The sequence below is a fragment of the Dendrobium catenatum genome, unplaced genomic scaffold, assembly GCF_001605985.2.
Source record: "Dendrobium catenatum unplaced genomic scaffold, ASM160598v2 fragScaff_scaffold_465, whole genome shotgun sequence".
Taxonomy (NCBI): domain Eukaryota; kingdom Viridiplantae; phylum Streptophyta; class Magnoliopsida; order Asparagales; family Orchidaceae; genus Dendrobium; species Dendrobium catenatum.
In genome coordinates, this window is record NW_021318927.1 from 1031872 (window position 1) to 1049915 (window position 18044).

The following is an 18044-nucleotide window of genomic DNA, read 5'->3' on the forward strand; positions in this document are numbered from 1 at the left end:
GTACAACCTATATGAAATGCATGTATACTGACATAAGTACATTACTAATAAGATCTGTATACTTATAGCATATAATAATGCTCAACATGTTGTCTATATTGAATATTTATATGATATATGATGCATATAATATTATTATGATATGGCATATGTGTGTAATTACCATAAAGGTTGGATAATTATAAACACTTCATATCATAATTTAGGTTGGCTGGAGCAAGGCACCCTGTCCAAGAGGGTGGGCCAAGCTTCCTTTAAATTAAAGGTTTAAGGTGTAATCCAATACATAATACAAGTTACAAGATAGGAAGTTATAAGTTGACAAGATAAATCGACAGGAAACAACGGCGACTTTTATAAGATAGTTACCTGACATACTGACACACTAACACATTACATGATATGATAAGATGTAACAAAATACAAGAAAACACCATATAATTAGTTGGATATCCTAGCTTGTATTATTATGAATGTGTAAGTGAAATAACATGAAAATCCTCCCTTGCAATCTTATTTGATAATTTCCTCTGGCATTGATCGCTCACTGTATCTACAAGCACTAAGTTGTAGTTGTCTTTGCATTCAAATCCTACATCTAACTATAGCTAGCTAGCTTCCAGCTCCACTATGCTACAAGAACCCACCTAGCTATTCACAAGCCCTAAATTTCCCCCTACCATCACGCCTAAGGCAATTGTCCTCAATGCCTTCGATTCCTAATAAGATGAGATATATTTCCAACATTACTACAATGCTTTATTGTATAATTTCTTGAATATTTCTTCCCTAACTTATGTGCTCGATTATCAACTTCTAATAATATTTTTTTAATCATGGATGTTCTTACTATACATTAGCAAGAGGTTGTACCCTAGTGTATGCTTTTTGTTGATGATGTTCTTCTTGTTGATAAGACTAGAGAGAGAAATAAAGGAAAACTTATTTATGGAGATCAACCTTAGAGTCTAAAAGTTTTCGTTCGAGTGTACCTAAAACCGAATACATGGAGTATAATTTTAGTTATAGATCTCTTGGGAGATTGTGACTTTGGGCGATCAAGTCATTAATAAGAGTACAAGTTTAGATATCATGGGTCTATTGCTCAAAGTGACGATGAAATAAACGGGGATATTATTAGTAGAATTGAAGTTGGATGGTTGAAGAGGAGGAATGCATTAGCTCTGTTGAGTGATATTAAAGTATCACTCAAACGTAAGGGAAAATTTTATAAGATAGTGGTGAGACTTGTAATATTTTATGGTGCAGAATGTTGGCCATTAAAAGAGAAGCATAAAATTAAGTTAAGTATTGCAAAGATGAAGCTGCTCAAGTGGATGAGTGGCTTCACTCTTAGAGACAAAATGTGAAACGAGTATATACGTGAAAAGGTTGAGGTGACTTCAGTGGCAGATAAGATTAGAGTCTCCTTAGATGATTTGGACACATAAAACGTCGGCCTTCTGATGGTCTAGTTAGGAGAGTAGATGTATTGGATTTAACCTATGTTAAGTAATATAAAGGTAGACCTAAAAGACTTGGCTAGAAAATATTAGAAATGACCTTTTATTAAATTTAAATGAAAATTTGACTCTTACAAGACAATGGAGAAAAAGGATTGATGTAGTGGACCCCGCATGGTGGGATAAAAGCTTCATGTTGTTGTTGTTGCTTTCTGTTTCAAGAGGGCTGGTATCACCTATAAATTGTGTACCGTTTCTATCTTTGTGAACATGAAAACATGCTTTATCAAGCATATTCTTCCTTATTTCTTCCCTAATTTATGTGGTTTCATGGCCTTAGGAAAATATGTTATCTTCCTATTCAAGGAGGGCTTGTATCTGCTATAAATTATATATCATCTTTACCTTCATGAACATGTAATATTCTTCTCACATATTTTTTAAAAGATTGCAAGGGATCTTGTTCATGTTAAAAAAACTGAAGGAAAAACAAAACAGGAGCAAACAAACCTGGTTGGAAATTGCTAGAAGAATTTAGCAAAGCTACCCAAGGCATAAGTATTAGATCATAGAAGAAATATCAATGAATAATGGTTCAAAGTTTTCCAGACAAACAAGGAAAAAAAACAGTTGTTGCTAACAAAATATTCCATTCCAGCATAATCATACCCGATGCGTTGGTATTGATCAAAAGAAGGAAACTCATGATAAGTTTAACAATCAATTAAAAAATGAAATAGAATGCTGAATCAATCAGGAAATTATTAGTTGAAAAGATAAAGAACACGTCCAATCATTCATGATTGATGAAATTATGTGATGATAGAGATCATGTTGCTTTCGTTTTGTATGAGGGCATGCATTCGTAGGGTCTCTGCGTGCACACTTCTGTGTTCCCCCATGAAAAGCCGCTCACTTCTGTGAGTGCACTGCACACAAATGAGAGAAGAGGGGGGGAAATAGAGGAGGGGGGTCGTCACCAAAATGAGATGACTGTGACACTAGAGTCTTGACTCACTGCATGAATCACAAGGAACTTGTGCCTTCAAGGAAACCTGCTTTGTGCAGCCCTTGGCAGCTTCATCAAAAGATAGATTCAGGTCAACCTGTTAAAGTTCCGTAGGAGTTAGAAACGCTCAAATAGAAGTCAGAGTACATGACTGAATAATTATTAATCATCACTTTCAGTCACTAGAAAAGCCAAACCTGTATGTCAGCTGCATATGTCTCTCGTTCACTTTCAAAAACCTAAGACAGGGAAAGAAGTCACATCTCTTTCTTCACTCATAAGGACATTACGAACATAGAGACTTACCTCTGAAAAAACTCTGTAGAATGTGGCAGAGAAAGGATCATGATAGGCATTTTTGTACTTGACCGTATCCTCACCACCATATGATACACTCTCAGCTCCATTAGAGAATCCCTTCCATTACGACAGCAGTTCTTATCAATATAACACACTAGAGCGCACCTCCCAAAACTTCGCCAAAAAAAAAGTAATAACAAAAAGTGAACTGACATGCTTTTGCAAGCAATTAGTTACTGAAAAGAGTAGACCGCGATAAAAGATAAGTGATTTCGCCAATAATGGTATAGATAAGTTACCATGTCATATTTTGTTTTTTTATCAGGATCACGCAATGTCTGAAATACACCATTCATAGCATATTAGAAAAGTAATATAGTGACTGTAATCAAGAAAACAAGAGAACAACTAATAATTTGTAAAAAAAAAAAGAACTAACCTCATAAGCTTCTCTAATTTCCTGAAACTTTCTCTTTGCTGCAGGACTATTTTTATTTGCATCAGGGTGATATTTTTTGGCAAGCTGCGTATGAATTTTAATTTATTTGAAACAATGAAAGCAATGAACTAAAAATGCACACGAAAAAATTAAAAATAGCAAAGATTGCTCACGGTGATCTTCCTCAAATGTTAAAAAATATATTTCATTTCAAGGACAATGAAAGAAATTTTTCGGCAGCTTATTAGGAATTTTACAAGAACTAAAGGAAAAGACGTGCCCTTGAACAACAAAAAAAGGGAAACATCCCCATGCAGAGCACAATCTTTGTAATCAGCACTGACAGCACATTTGAAAATTTTCAAATTAAAAAAGAGAGAGCTTCACAGAAGAGAAGATTTTATCATGTAGATTATGAAGAAAATTTATTAAAACAAATCAAAACAATCTATTATTTAATATATGCATCGGTGTAACAGCTTAAAGTGCCCTGGGCTGTAGATGAGAGCCGCTTGGAAGGCATAATCCTAGTTATAACACCAAACTAAAAGAGTTGAAAACAAAATTACAGAAATATGTCATTTTTCATGTGACAAATTTTCACATTTACCAAATAATTGCAAGACACATCACAAATCAGTCGTACCCTACAAATTGTCATGCCGCTATTTCTATTCTTGAGAGGCAGAAACTCAACCAAGCATCATAAACTAGTACACTATAGTATTCATCACCTAGCGCCTCAAACGTTATCGTAATGAGCCCTAGAGTATCCACTGATGTTTCTAGAAGATAACAATTTAAAGTGATGTTTCTTATATGTAACACAAACGGTTCATCACAGAAAATATTTTTTTATAATGGAGCTCATTTTTTATTTTTTTACTCTGCATAATGGAGCTCGTAGTTGATATAGCACTACAAATCTATATATCACAAATTACATATAAATCCATGTAGTACAAAATATGCACTACATTACAATGAAAAGGAAAATAGCATTACAATTTGCACCTTGATCCCATGATGGGCTAGGCAAACATGAGCGTGGTAGAGTCAAAGCAATGATCTATCACAAAGTGAACGCATTTAGTGATCATGCCAAGTATATAATCCAAATTGCGAGCTAATCAAAAGGATAAAAAGACATAAAAATTGCATTAACTACAATGAAAATTAAGTTTATTATGAAAAACAAAAGTTCCATAACTAATGAATACTCATAAGCTATTTCACCAACCTCAAGGGTAAAAAAACTTATACCTCACAGAATTAATGCATGAGAGAAAACCAACATTAAATCATATTATTATATCCATCCTAAAGTTTTACTATCCGGATAGGACTGCATGCCTACAAAAGCTAATCTTAGACCATCAAGAATAACCACATGATTGTATAGTTCACACCATGGTCCTTATGAATTTCATCAGAGAGATAGCAAGCACTAATTGCAAGCCACTCTATACAAGCTGTTTATAATGACAAAAATGCAGATTAACAGCATATTTATCTCTCATTCGTTATTCACAAGATCTACAAAACCTAAAAACCAAAACTCTGCCTATTTATTGTCATGTCTGAGCTGAAGCAGTTGCAACAACACTAAAAAAAATGTTTCATCGCCATTGCAAATATGAAAAATGGATGCACAACATGCCAAAAAAAAAAATTGCAGAGAAATTGTCAAGCGACTTTTCCTGAGGCAAACACTAAATTGCCAACACAGCGGAATAGCGACCTTTACCATAAAACTATGTACATGGGTGTTAGAAGCCTGCATAAAGCTATTACACCCCGATGCAAATAATGGTTTCCTAAAGATCAATTGAGCTTGACTCAAACTCTAAAAAACTTGCTCAAAATGGTTTTGTTATTTTCATTCAGTTCCAGCCTAGATCAAGAGTTAACCATGAATCAATGACAAGAATTAAAAAGACAGTTTGAACTTGTAACTGAGAGTTGAGTTGAACAACATAACATTAACAAGCATATCAATTATAAAGTAACATGCTGTACGAAAGCAAACCACTAACAAAAGCCCTGCAGCAAACTTAATCTAAAGTTAAAAAAGAAACTTAAACAATGTTCTAAGAAAGCATCTTCTTATGACGCCAGAAGAAGAGCTATAATTAAGCTATCGAATGATCGGTAAAGTATATCATATTATAAAAAAGAAACTTGTAAAAGAGAAATGAGAAGAACATGGACTAAAATAAATAGACAGACTAATGTCAACCTTGGCTTGTTTGTACCATTTACTAACAGCATTTAAGCACATCCATTCAAGTGATGACAGTTACAGCGTAAGTGTCATAATGTCTGTCCACCAATTGTTTGGATTCTCTTATACCCCTAGTGGCACATGCCAAAGACCATGGCTAAGAATAAACTACAAATATAAGGTGGGAACGCACATATGGACGAGAAGAGAAGCTTTCAACATAAAGGATAGAAAAAGTAAGGTGGTAAATATTATTAATGGGCACAGGGCAGGGGAGTGGTTAAGTGGTGTGATTAAATAACAAGAGTTACATATAGCTGAAATTAATTTTAAGCTTTAATAATCATATTCCCTTACAAGTAAAGCACTAACATTTTGCTACAATTTTTATTCTATTCTGATAAAACTTTAGTAATATGTGATGAAAAGATTTTAGCTTTTAAAAATTTATATAATAAATAAGACGCTAAGGAGGGTGAAAGATATATGTATAAGTTAGCCAAACAAATAGATAGGAATGATAAGGATTTAGTCCAAGTGAAGTGCATTAAGGATAAAAATCAAAAAGTACTTTTATTTGAAGAAGATATTCAAAAAAAGATGGATGAGATATTTTCTTAAACTTTTCAATGAAGATCATGAGAATATGATTGACTTTAGTGACATTTACATCCAAAATGAGTTTTTATCAGCATATAAGTAAAACCGAAGTTAAAAGAGGCTTTGAAGAAAATGAAGTGTGGAAAAGCTGTTAAACCTAATGATATTCCAATAGAGGTGTGGAAATGCTTAGGAGATGAAGGAAATTTCTTAGCTTACTAAATTTTTTAATCTTATTTTGAAGACTAAAAAGATGCCATATGAGTGTAGAATGAAAGTGTTGATTCCTATTTTTAAGAATAAAGGTGAAGCACAAGATTGTGTGAATTATGGAGGAATTAAGTTAATGTGTCATACTTTAAAACTTTGGGAGAGAGTTATAAAGCATAGGTTATGACGTGATAATAATGCTTTCCAAAATCAATTTGGATTCATGCCGGGTAGGCCTACTATGGAAGCTATACATTTATTGAGAGGTTTGATGGAGAAGCATAGAGAGAATAAGGAGGATCTTCATATGATATTTATTGATTTAGAGAAAGCATATGATAAAGTTCCAAGAGAAGTGCTATGAAAAGTTCTAATAAAGAAAGAAGTTAATAATGCGTATATTCAAGTCAATAGGGATATGTATGCAAGTGGTGTTACTTGTGTTCAAACACAAGGTGGTCTGACCAAGTATTTTCCTATTTCTAGTGGATTACATCAGGGATCAGCCTAGAGCCCATATCTTTTTACTTTAGTCATAGATGTTCTCACTAGACATTTGCAAGAAGTTGTACCCTGATGTATGGTTTTCTTTGATGATATTCTTCTTGTTGATAAGACTAGAGAGGGAGTTTAAGGTAAACATGAATTATTGTGTCAATCTTAGAGTCTAAAGATTTCTGTTTCAGTAGATCTAAAACCGAATACATGGAGTGTAATTTTAGTAGTAATAGATCTAGTGGAGGGTTTGTGACTTTGGACGATCAAGTCATTAATAAGAGCACACGTTTTAGATATCTAGGGTCCATTGTTCAGAGTGATAGTGAAAAAGATGAGGATATTATTAGAAAAATTCAAGTTGAATGGTTGACGTGGAGGAATGCACCAGGCTTGTAGTGTGATAGAAAAGTCCCCCTCAAACTAAAGGGAAAATTATATAAGATGATGGTGGGCCTGCAATGCTTTATGGTGCAAAATTTTGGTCATTAAAAGAGAAGCATAATATTAAGTGTTGCAGAGATGAGGATGGTCGGGTGGATGAGTGGTTTACTTTTAGAGACAGGATATGAAATGAACATATACGTGAAAATGCTAAAGTAGCTACAGTGGAAGATAAGATTAAAGAGAGTAGCTTTAGATGGTTTGGTCTTATAAAATGGCGGCCTTCCGATGACTAGGTAAGGAAAGTAGATGTATTAGATTTGGTTTATGTTAAGAAAGATAGAGGTAGACCTAAAAAGACTTGGTTAGAAAATATTAGAAAGGGCCTTTCTTTTTTAAATTTAAATGAGATTTGAATCTTAACATGACACAATAGAGAAAAAGAATTCATGTAGCCGACCACACATAGTGGGATAAAGGCTTGATGCTTTTGTTCTGATAAAACTTTAGTACGTAAACAAATAACAGAGATTTATGGGCCAAAACATCAAAAATATTTGCTATTCTAATTTACTTCCAGTCCACTGAATGCTCATTAGCAAGCCTTATTTCAGGATCTGATAATTAGAATAACTTAATCTAGTTGCTAAAACTAGAAAGGACAGTGGAAAATGATTATACTAAAGAAAACATGGCCATTAGCATCTTACGAAAAAAAAAAACATAATGGAAGAAGCATTAGTTCACATGCGAAGGGATAGGATAAAGCTAATTGGTTGGATGTTGTTGCAAGAGACTTGACACAACTTCAACTAAAAACAAATACAGGCCTTAAAACTAGCTGAATGTAGAAGCAGGGTAATAAGGCTGACATTGCTGTTGTTGATGCTTCTAATGATAATTTCAAATTTTGAACCCTCTCATATCGAATGATAATTAAACAGAAAAAAGATTTTAATATATAGCGCCTCCTACATGCAATGCAACTCCAAACAGGAGTCATACAAGCAGAAATGGGATTTAATATGTAGAATTTTACTACTTGAAATGATAATTTCAACTTGTCAACCCCCTAACATCTAACGATCATTAAAGAGAAATATGAATTTTAATATATAGTAGCTACAGGAGATTCATACAACCATATAGTGCATAATGGAAAATACAAATAACCAAAGCACGGCCATTGCAATTATGCAAAATTATGAATAATTTATTGATGTGCCGAATAGTATCCTGCAAGAATAAGTTGAGACTGGTAAAATAAAAATGAATTAAATAAAACAGAAGAAATGCATTCCCTATATGTATATTATCAAGAAACCAAGAGAAAACAGAATATAATGAAAACATTGTGAAGTTCTTTATATATTGACATACTTCATTAAAAGCAATCAACAGAACATGAAAAACATAACAATAACATGTAGAAAGAGAACTTGCATTGTGGAATGCTTTCTTAATGTCCTCTGGTGTAGCATCATTAGAGATGCCAAGAATTTCATAGTAGTCTCGTTCCATAGCATTACTAGATCCTGCAAGAGATAATACATTCAAGATATACACATCTGAAACAATATCATTTATGACAGCAGAAAAAGTATCCAAAAAACCGCTGATTTGCAAATATTATTTTACCTGTGACATGAAAGGACCTGATTCGAAATGATGTGGCAACTTTAAGGATGATATCAGGTTGTCCATGAAACTGACCACGCCCATTCAATGCTGAAAAAAATGGGTTTTGCCAAGTACTGAGAGTCAAGGAAGGCACAATGCTAGAAAATTGTAATTGCAATGAATGCTATTTATCTGAGATGAGATCATCATATGTCACTACCTATACAAAATCGCTATTTCAATGCTAAGATCTTTCTTATATCTGATCCTATGGTACTTCATTTTATAAATTTATAAAAGCTAACTATTACGCAACTTTCAACAAAATGCTAGTACTTACAATCAAGGCCACAAGGAGAAAGAAAGTTGGAATGCCAAACATATAACAAGTTATTTTCAACCGAATACAACATTATGCTTACCTAGTCAAGTTTGTCATTCGGTTTTAAATTTAAGCCAATTTGGCATCAAGCTGAAGCCCGAATGATATGCACCAAAATAAGAAACTTTAAATGAAAAAATTTTACCATGCATAATTCGCTAATAATGATACTCAATTTGAAAGTATGATGAAAGACATCTTATCTAGGATTTCATAATATGAATAGGTGTAATACACAAAAATCACACACCCAAAGTCAAATTCACTGTTCACAAAACAATCAATTAAAATACAAAAAACAATTTTTTGCCAAAAAATTAAAAAAAAATGAAAATTAATCATAAATAATAATTTGATGATTATCCAAATAGAAATTTAACATAGAAAACTCAAGATTAATGAAAACAAACAACAATCAAAAAGCATATCAAAGCCAATCATAGAATTAAAAGAATTATTACAATCATAAGGAAAAAATAATAGTGAAAAAATTCCCAGAAATTAGCCGATGAAGATAATTTTTCTAAATAACTAATCGCACCAATTGCGCCAAGCTAGAAAATCCATATTAACCAAAACTAAAACTAAAAGAGAAAACATAAAATTTTAAAGTGATTATTACTAATGGGCTTTTTTAGTATGCCTCATATATATGTTTATTTATAACTACAAATCTCCTCAAAATTCCCCCCAAATAGGATCAACTAAAATCCAAGAAAAATTATTGCAAGATAATCATAATTAAGCTTCTTATCCATGCAGATCATCCCAATACGAAAGTAAGGGTTGGAAAGTACAAAAGTCATGGGATGGCCGAAAAATATACAATTTACTGTTGGGATAATAACAGAGGCAATAAACTAATTGAAACTGCAGACAATCCAGCACAAACAAATAGTCATAGCCCAACACATGGCCCAAAAAGCCATTAGTAATAGGAACATAAAGCTTAAGTCAAGGCCAGTGACAATGAAGCCAATAGATGCCTTGCTTAATTACATTTAAAGCATCCAATCAAATTCAAGGTGGCTACTTAAGATGAGCCAGCCCATAGAGAACCAAAGAATGGTTATAACCAACATTGTCAACCAAACTTTTTCAGGGAAGGAATTCAAAATTTTAGAGACGACACCCCATTCTCATAAGAAACTTTTTCAGGGGAGGAAAGTAAAATAGAAATCTAGAAATAAAAAAATTTGCTAAAATAAAATCAATTAAAGCAAAAAATAAAAAATCCTAATGTCAGTTTGCATCAATTCTTTCCGGCTTGAAAAAAAAAATGGCTATATATTCTGTATCCAAATATAGGCATTAAATATGCTTCCAACAAAGTAATCCAGGAATCATCAAAAATAAGTCAAGCAAGCCAATATACCATATACCTCAGGATTCAACCAACGGGATTGAAGACAATCTCATCATCTAAGATTATTATTGTAACATGATGTTTAGAACTATCTAGTAAAGTGGTGAATGTAAATTCTTGAGAAATTGAAAATAAAAAAGATTCTAAAGTATTGGTGGCTAATCCTCAAAATTAAATCAAATCAGATATATTAAAAATTCAAATAGAACCAAAACTTTTAATTTCTAAGCATACATCCCAATGAATTGTATTATTTTATATGTCATTTTTCTAGCAATGAATTTCATGAAGGCTTCTTTGTAAAACCTTTTTGGTTTAGAAGTGCCATTATTTATCATCTGATTTTGAAGTATACATTCCTACTATGCACTCAATAGTATACTTATAGTTGACACAATTAACATTCAATTTTATGCAAACATTTCCATGCAAATTAGGTAAATGATGATTTTCATGCAAATCATGCAAATGTATATGAAGTAAACAATAAAATTGCTAAAATACTAATGTGTCCATATATTAATAAAGACATAACTAATTCCTAGTGAAAGGGAAAACTAAGGCATAAAAAAGACAAATCACATGTAAATATGATACATGGATGAACAAACACTTTAAAGAAATTTAATCGATATGGCTTAATAAGTCATGAAGAAATTATAAGCTTTTAGATTTGACCTAACATATGGAACTTTAAATTTACGTTTTAATTAAGGCATTCTTCAATAACAAACTATACAAATATTGATATAACTTAACTTTATCCAGTGGATTTTATCTTGTTTATTGATTGCTTGATTCATAGAGTTAATGATGAATTTGATAGATACTCCATCAGGATTTATGCTGTCAGGTGGCTCAATTGATTGAACAGTTATAACAAGCATTATTTGTTTGATTTTAAATTTGAATAGGTTCAACTTCTCTTGAAGGTTCAAATTTAAATATGATCCCATTGTCAAATTTAATTTCAGACTCAAAATCTCAGCTCTTGCTCAAGTGAAGATTCGGGTTCATTAACAAATTCTAACATAAGTGCATATTGAAATTCAGCATCAGAAGAAAAATCATATGATACAATAAATTTTCTTCGAAATCTAATTCATCGCCAAAAAAATTCATGACATGCAGTTTCTTCCATATTATCATACATGATTTTCATATTTTTGTGATGACTTTAACAAGCTTTAGAGGAGATTTTAACTGCATATTCCTCAAGAATATTTGGCACAATTGTATTAGTTCTAACAAGATGGAAATTGTAATATTCATCAACATCCAAATCTCTACATAAAGTTTCTTGCAATGTTTTCAGTAAGATTAAACTTAAATTATCCTTTAATTTAACATATTATAATAATATAAAATTATTATAAAAATAATATTTAGCTGCAAAACCTTTCAACCTTACATAACATTCAAACACATCAAAGTCAATTTATTTATAATTCTTAAATTGGTGATGCAACTAGCCATAATATTCATTGAAAGGAAAATATTAATTTATAGCAGAATAAAAATGGCTATAAGCATGAAGATCACACAACAACAACAACATCAAGCCTTCATCCCACTACGTGGGGTCGGGTACATCAATCCTTTTTCTCCATTGTGTCCTATTAAAGGTCAAATTCTCGTTTAAATCTAATAAAGAAAGGTCATTCCTAATATTTTCTAACCAAGTCTTTTTAGGTCTGCCTCTACCTTTATTAACATAAGTCAAATCTAATACCTCTACTCTCCTAACCGGGTCATTGGAAGGCTGCCGTCTTATGTGACCAAACCATCTACGATGACTCTCTCTAATCTTATCTTCTACTGGAGCTACTCCAACCTTTTCAAGTACATGCTCATTTCGTATCCTATCTCTAAGGGTAAAGCCACTCATCACAAGCATGAAGATCACCCGTTATGGAAAAATCATATGAAGATCAAGCCATAAGACCCAATGGAAGACAGGATTTCAATTTCACTCTTGTATAATTCAACATTTCCCTCAATCGGCAAGATTTGAAGGTCACAAAGCATTCAAAATAAGTCCCCAATCAAAGCTTGGTCAAGACCTCAAAAATAATGAAAAGATCTCCATATAATGAGCATAATCTCCTTCCAAAATAAGGATGGTCAAAATCTAGCTTTATCAATATTATATTTTCCTTTTTGTTTTATCACACTCTCCTTCATTAAATTGTGTGGTCGGCGATACCTGTGTTTAGAAGGGAGAGTTTTAAAAGGGAGAATTTTAAATGCAGAACTTTCTTTTTGAAACTATTTGATCACCCTAATTGAGGAATCATGATTACAATCATAGATTCATGGGATTTCTCATGATTGGAGTAGTTTGCAATAGTTTTCAAAATAAGGACCCTTGAGGAGACCAACCACAATAGCTCTTGGAGAAATTTTTTGTATTTATGTTTACTCCTTAATAGCTCTTCATGTATCTAGTATACACATAACAACAACAACAACAACAACATCAAGCCTTTATCCCACTACGTGGGGTCGGCTACATGAATCTTTTTTCTCCATTGTGTCGTATTAAAAGTCAAATTCTCGTTTAAATCTAATAAAGAAAGGTCATTTCTAATATTTTCTAACCAAGTCTTTTTAGGTCTACCCCTACCTTTCTTAACACAAGTCAAATCTAATACCTCTACTCTCCTAACCGGGTCATTGGAAGGCCGTCTTTTTATGTGACCAAATCATCTAAGGCGACTCTCTCTAATCTTATCTTCTACTGGAGCTACTCCAACCTTTTCACGTAAATGGTTAAATAAAAAACATAGTTTTAATCAATTACAAAATTTGTGTCAGCGAGGTGTTAGTATGCTACCAATTTTTAAATTAAGTTGAAAATCAACCTCAACAAAAGATTATAAAACCTAATGTATTTTTTCTCTATTATTTTGTATTCTTACACGTCCCCAATTTTCCCAAGACTTCAGACCCCTCAGCCTCTGCAAAAACAAAGCCATCTCCCCCTCACCAAATCACAACTGTTGTTTTTCATTTATTGTGTCGTCTACAAATAATATTCATAAATTTCTAACAGCATATCCATTCACGTAAAAAACACCAACATCAAGTAGCTAACATCCCAAAATTCAAATATAGAGCTTCTTATATTTTTCACCAAAGAAATATAAGTCATCCATTTTCATAAAGCTTCAATCATAAACCTACCTCAAAACATAAAACTAGCCGCAACCTTCCGTAGTCTTCCACCAATTTTAACCCATCCAACTCCACCCCAAAATCCTAGAAACCTTTTAAGCACCTCCCCACCAAATATTATTTTTTTAAAATTGACGTCTCATATCAACCCATATAAATTTAGCAGCAATACTTCACTAATTATATTAAGCATGCCCCTTAATTTTGATTCACTAAACTCATTTCATTGGGAGTCACCCATATTACAACATTCAAAGAAGTTTTCTAAGTTTCAATCCATTTTAAAAATTTTCTAAAATTATACTTTCCATCAAATTCCAAAAAATAAAAAAAAAATTTAAACCTCATGTAAGCTACTTTTTTAATGCTAGAGCGTTCCCTGAAAGCAACATGTTGTATGGCCTGAAGGCCCTGAATATAGCGAGAAGTGTACAAGTGACGCTACACCGAGGCCCAAGTGTAGTGTTAAATAGGCAAGGGTTCCCACATCATGGATTGATGTGGCAAAAGTAGCCTTTTGTGACCCCACCTTGTGAGAACCCAAACCTACCTCCACTTCCAAACATTCCATAATACCTATGGCAGAGAAGGTTGACACGATTCTGAGTGATGATATCATTTCCACAAGAGAAGGTGGACGAAGAAGGTATTTGATCAAGTGGAGAGATAAACCTGAGTCTAAGGATACTTGGTTGGATCACGAGGAGCTACAACAGATTGACCCGACGCATTAGAGATTTATGAGAGCACCCCGGACGCTTACTCGACGAAGTCGAGCTTTTTCCCACCACAGGACAATGATGGGGACATCAGATCATGGAAAGTAAATCAGAGACATGGCCGACGATCTACGGCCACGATCATCATATGTATTTGTTTGCATTATGTATTTGTTTTATTAGCATTTCCCATTTTACCCTTACTTAAGAGTCTTATCATATGTAAGTCCTAGGAGCAATGTCGTCTTTTAGTTCCCTTTCATTGTATGAGGTTATATATAAGCCCCTTATATTTCTTTTGAAGTTGATGAAGATTCATAATGAAAATTTATGCAACTTTGTGTTTATGTGAGAGCTTTGGAGAGAAATCTCTAGGAGAGTGAAATGGATCACCCACAGACCTTGGAAGCGTCCGGGTTTGTGGCTCTTCTCTTCCCTATCTTTTCTTCTCTCCCTCCCCTCCCCTCCTAGTCGTCAGCCTAAGGTTCTCTAACCCCATAGTTGTCGGCCCTTTCAAGCAAACTCTCCTCACCGCCGGCAAACAAGAACCACCACCACTTCTCCAAGCCACCACCCACCTAATTCCCTCCTCCCCTCTGCCGAACCCACCACCTCTACACCCATTCAAACCCACCCCTCTCCCAACACCACAAACCAAGTGGCCCAACATCCAACCATAGCACCCTCCCTCCCCCCCCCGCGTATCCCCCATCAAATTTTAGGTAACTCATTTAATTCATATTCAAATCTATTTGAATTTGAATTAGTTTCCTGAAATAAGAAGTTTTATCTTATGAAAGTTTCTAAATCAAATCACAAATCAACTTTGAATTGGATTGTAATTAAATTCACTTCCTTAATTTGAGTTTCCCACTTAAGTAATAATTTCCCTTCCACAAACTCCCTACCCCTTCATCATGCCGCCGGCCCTCCTCCTTGTCCCCACTTAATTGCTTTCCAAAACTTAAGCCTCTCACTTGGGAAAGATTTCAAACCCTTTCCTCTTTCTCTTACCCGCCCCCTCCCTTCTCTAATCCTCCATGAAATCCTTCCAACTTTAGGGGAATTAATTAGGGAAACAAATACCTAATTTTCCTCCATCCTCCACCCTTTAAAATCTGAATTATATTTTCCCACCTCCCTCTCTAACCTAGTCGGCCGTCGCCTAACCCTAACACCTCTAAAATCTGAACCTAAACTTTCTCAAGCTCCCTACCTTGGCCGGCCACCCTCTCACCCCTTCGTCTACTTGAATTCCTTGGAGAAACTTCTTACTCTTAAGGTTAATCCTCAAGCACAACAAAAGGGCATCTTCTACAATACCTCAACACTACGTATCATATGCATGGCCGATCCAGAACTCGACTTTGGCTTCGTCTACAATGAACAAGGCTTCGTCGACATCCTCCAATCACCTTTCTTCGATGCCAATCCAGAGGTAGATAATTCTGTCGAGGAATACTTGGCGTGTATCATATTCACCCTTTCGGAAGCCATTAAAGAACAGCTTTCCACCGTTCAGTGGCAAATCACTGCCACACCAAGACAAGGGTGAACTCTTTTCCCCCTCTTTAATTTCCTTCCTAATCTTCTTCGATTGTAGGTTGTGTACCAAGCATAAGGAATCGTGCAAAGTTGTCTGCCAAAGCATAGTAAACGTAGGGAATGAGTGATGGACTTCTTTGCATCTAATCTCGTTGTTAATCTAGGAATGTTATTGGAAATCCTCTATATTTGCTTATGTTGAAGTTTCTAATTATTTTATGATCCTAACTATTATTGTGTGACTTGGCCTAAACTAAGGCACCACTCTCTTGTTTTCAATTTTCGTTAAGTGGCAAACGTTTTAATTCTTATTGTTCTTACTGGAAAGCGTGCAAATTCTTATATCAATCATTTAAAGTATTCATAGTTCTACATCATATAATCCCATCACTTATCAAAAATTTCCAGTTCCAAAAGGCCTTTGACTCAATAAGCTTAAGAGTGAAGGATCACCCTTCATTGAAAAAACACACCAACCACTTAGATCAATGATAAAGTTTATGTGCATGCTCATGATTACTCAAGAAAACCAAGATCCTTGGGCTAAAAGATGTAACAGTCCAAAATTTTAACTATCGAGGTATTATTCATTTTAGCCTAATTGCCTCAACATTTTGTCCCGTTGATATAAATTGCTAGAAGGTCACCCATGCTAGGATTGATCCTGCATGAGCATGCTTAACTTTGGAGTTTCTTAATAAAATTTCAACAGGGATCAGTCTATGGAGAGTTCTAAAAAAGAAAGGGATTAATAATACTTATATTCAAGTCATTAGGCATATGTATGCTAGAGTTGTTACTTGTGTTCAAACACAAGATGGTTTGATCAAGTATTTCCCAATTTCAATTAGATTACATCAAGGATCATCCTTAAGCCCATATCTTTTTGCTTTTGTCATGGATGTTCTTGCTAGACATTTGCAAGAGGATATTCTCTGGTGTATACTTTTTGCTGACGATATTCTTCTTGTTGATAAGACTAAGAGGGAGTTGAACATAAACTTGAATTATGGAGGTCAACCTTAGAGTCTAAAGGTTTTCGTTTGAGTAGATCTAAAACCGAATACATTGAGTATAATTTTAGTAGTAATGGATCTAGTGAGGGGGGGTTGTGACTTTGAATGATCAAGTTATTACTAAGAGTACACATTTTAGATATCTTGGGTATATTGTTCAGAGTGATGGTGAAATAAATAGTGATATTATTAGTAGAATTCAAGTTGGATGGAAGAAGTGGAGGAATGCATCAAGCTTGCTGTGTGATAGAAAAGTACCACTCAAATTTAAGGGAAAATTCTATAAGATGGTGGTTAGACACTTAGACCTGTAATGCTTTATGGCGCAGAATGTTGGGCATCAAAAGAGAAGCATAATATTAAGTTAAGTAGCAGATATGAGGATAATCAGATGGATGAGCGGCTTTACTCTTAGAGACAAGATACAAAATGAGCATATATGTTGATGCAATCAAAAATTTGGGGGAGGGACCCAAATTTTTTATCACAAAAAACAAATTCTTTCTAAGAACAAAATAAAGACATAAAAATACTCAAAAGACACTTTCTATATTATATAAAGAAACTTACAAATATAGACACTTACTTGACGACACTTACAACTTTGAAACTTACAAATGACTCAAACAAGACACCCTATAGTTGCTTCACATAGAGAAGAAGGATACTGATGGAGTGGCACTTGCGGATAGAAGAAAGAGATTAGAAGTCAAGACGAAGGTTGGAAAGAGCCCGCAGGATTTCCGAAGGAGGTGGAAGAGGGACAAAGTTCGCAAGCTTTTCCAAACAACAAACCCGCATGTTTTATCTCCAAAAATCACATTATCACATTTTCTTAAACAGCCACAAAACATCTACTATATATAGGCATAAAAGGGGAATACAAATAGCCATTATAACCACTAATTAATTTAATTAAAAGGGATAAATGAAAAGACAAAATTCTGTCCAGATTTTTGTACAAGAATCTGTCCAGAAATCTGTCCTAAAGCAGCCCCAAAAAAACTCTTCAATTCCACTCATAAATGGGTATTAAAAGGCCAACATATTTCATTTCAGAAATCCCAAACGGCACCTCAAAATTCCAAGAGGTGG

At 34.0% G+C, this 18044-nt stretch overlaps 1 protein-coding gene across 1 annotated transcript in view; it reads right to left on the reverse strand.

The window, feature by feature from the left end:
- LOC110103189 (chaperone protein dnaJ 1, mitochondrial) overlaps nucleotides 1-9183 on the reverse strand; it is a 79798-nt gene extending 70615 nt beyond the window's left edge. Inside the window, exons 1-8 of the mRNA XM_028694365.1 lie at nucleotides 9167-9183; nucleotides 8763-8902; nucleotides 8568-8659; nucleotides 3212-3295; nucleotides 3072-3110; nucleotides 2779-2889; nucleotides 2670-2711; nucleotides 2482-2569 (exon numbers count right to left, since the gene is read on the reverse strand). Of these exons, the coding sequence (XP_028550198.1) occupies nucleotides 2482-2569; nucleotides 2670-2711; nucleotides 2779-2889; nucleotides 3072-3110; nucleotides 3212-3295; nucleotides 8568-8659; nucleotides 8763-8902; nucleotides 9167-9183 (613 nt within the window). The remainder of the gene's footprint in view (nucleotides 1-2481; nucleotides 2570-2669; nucleotides 2712-2778; nucleotides 2890-3071; nucleotides 3111-3211; nucleotides 3296-8567; nucleotides 8660-8762; nucleotides 8903-9166) is intronic.
- Between the last annotated feature and the right edge of the window lie 8861 nt (nucleotides 9184-18044).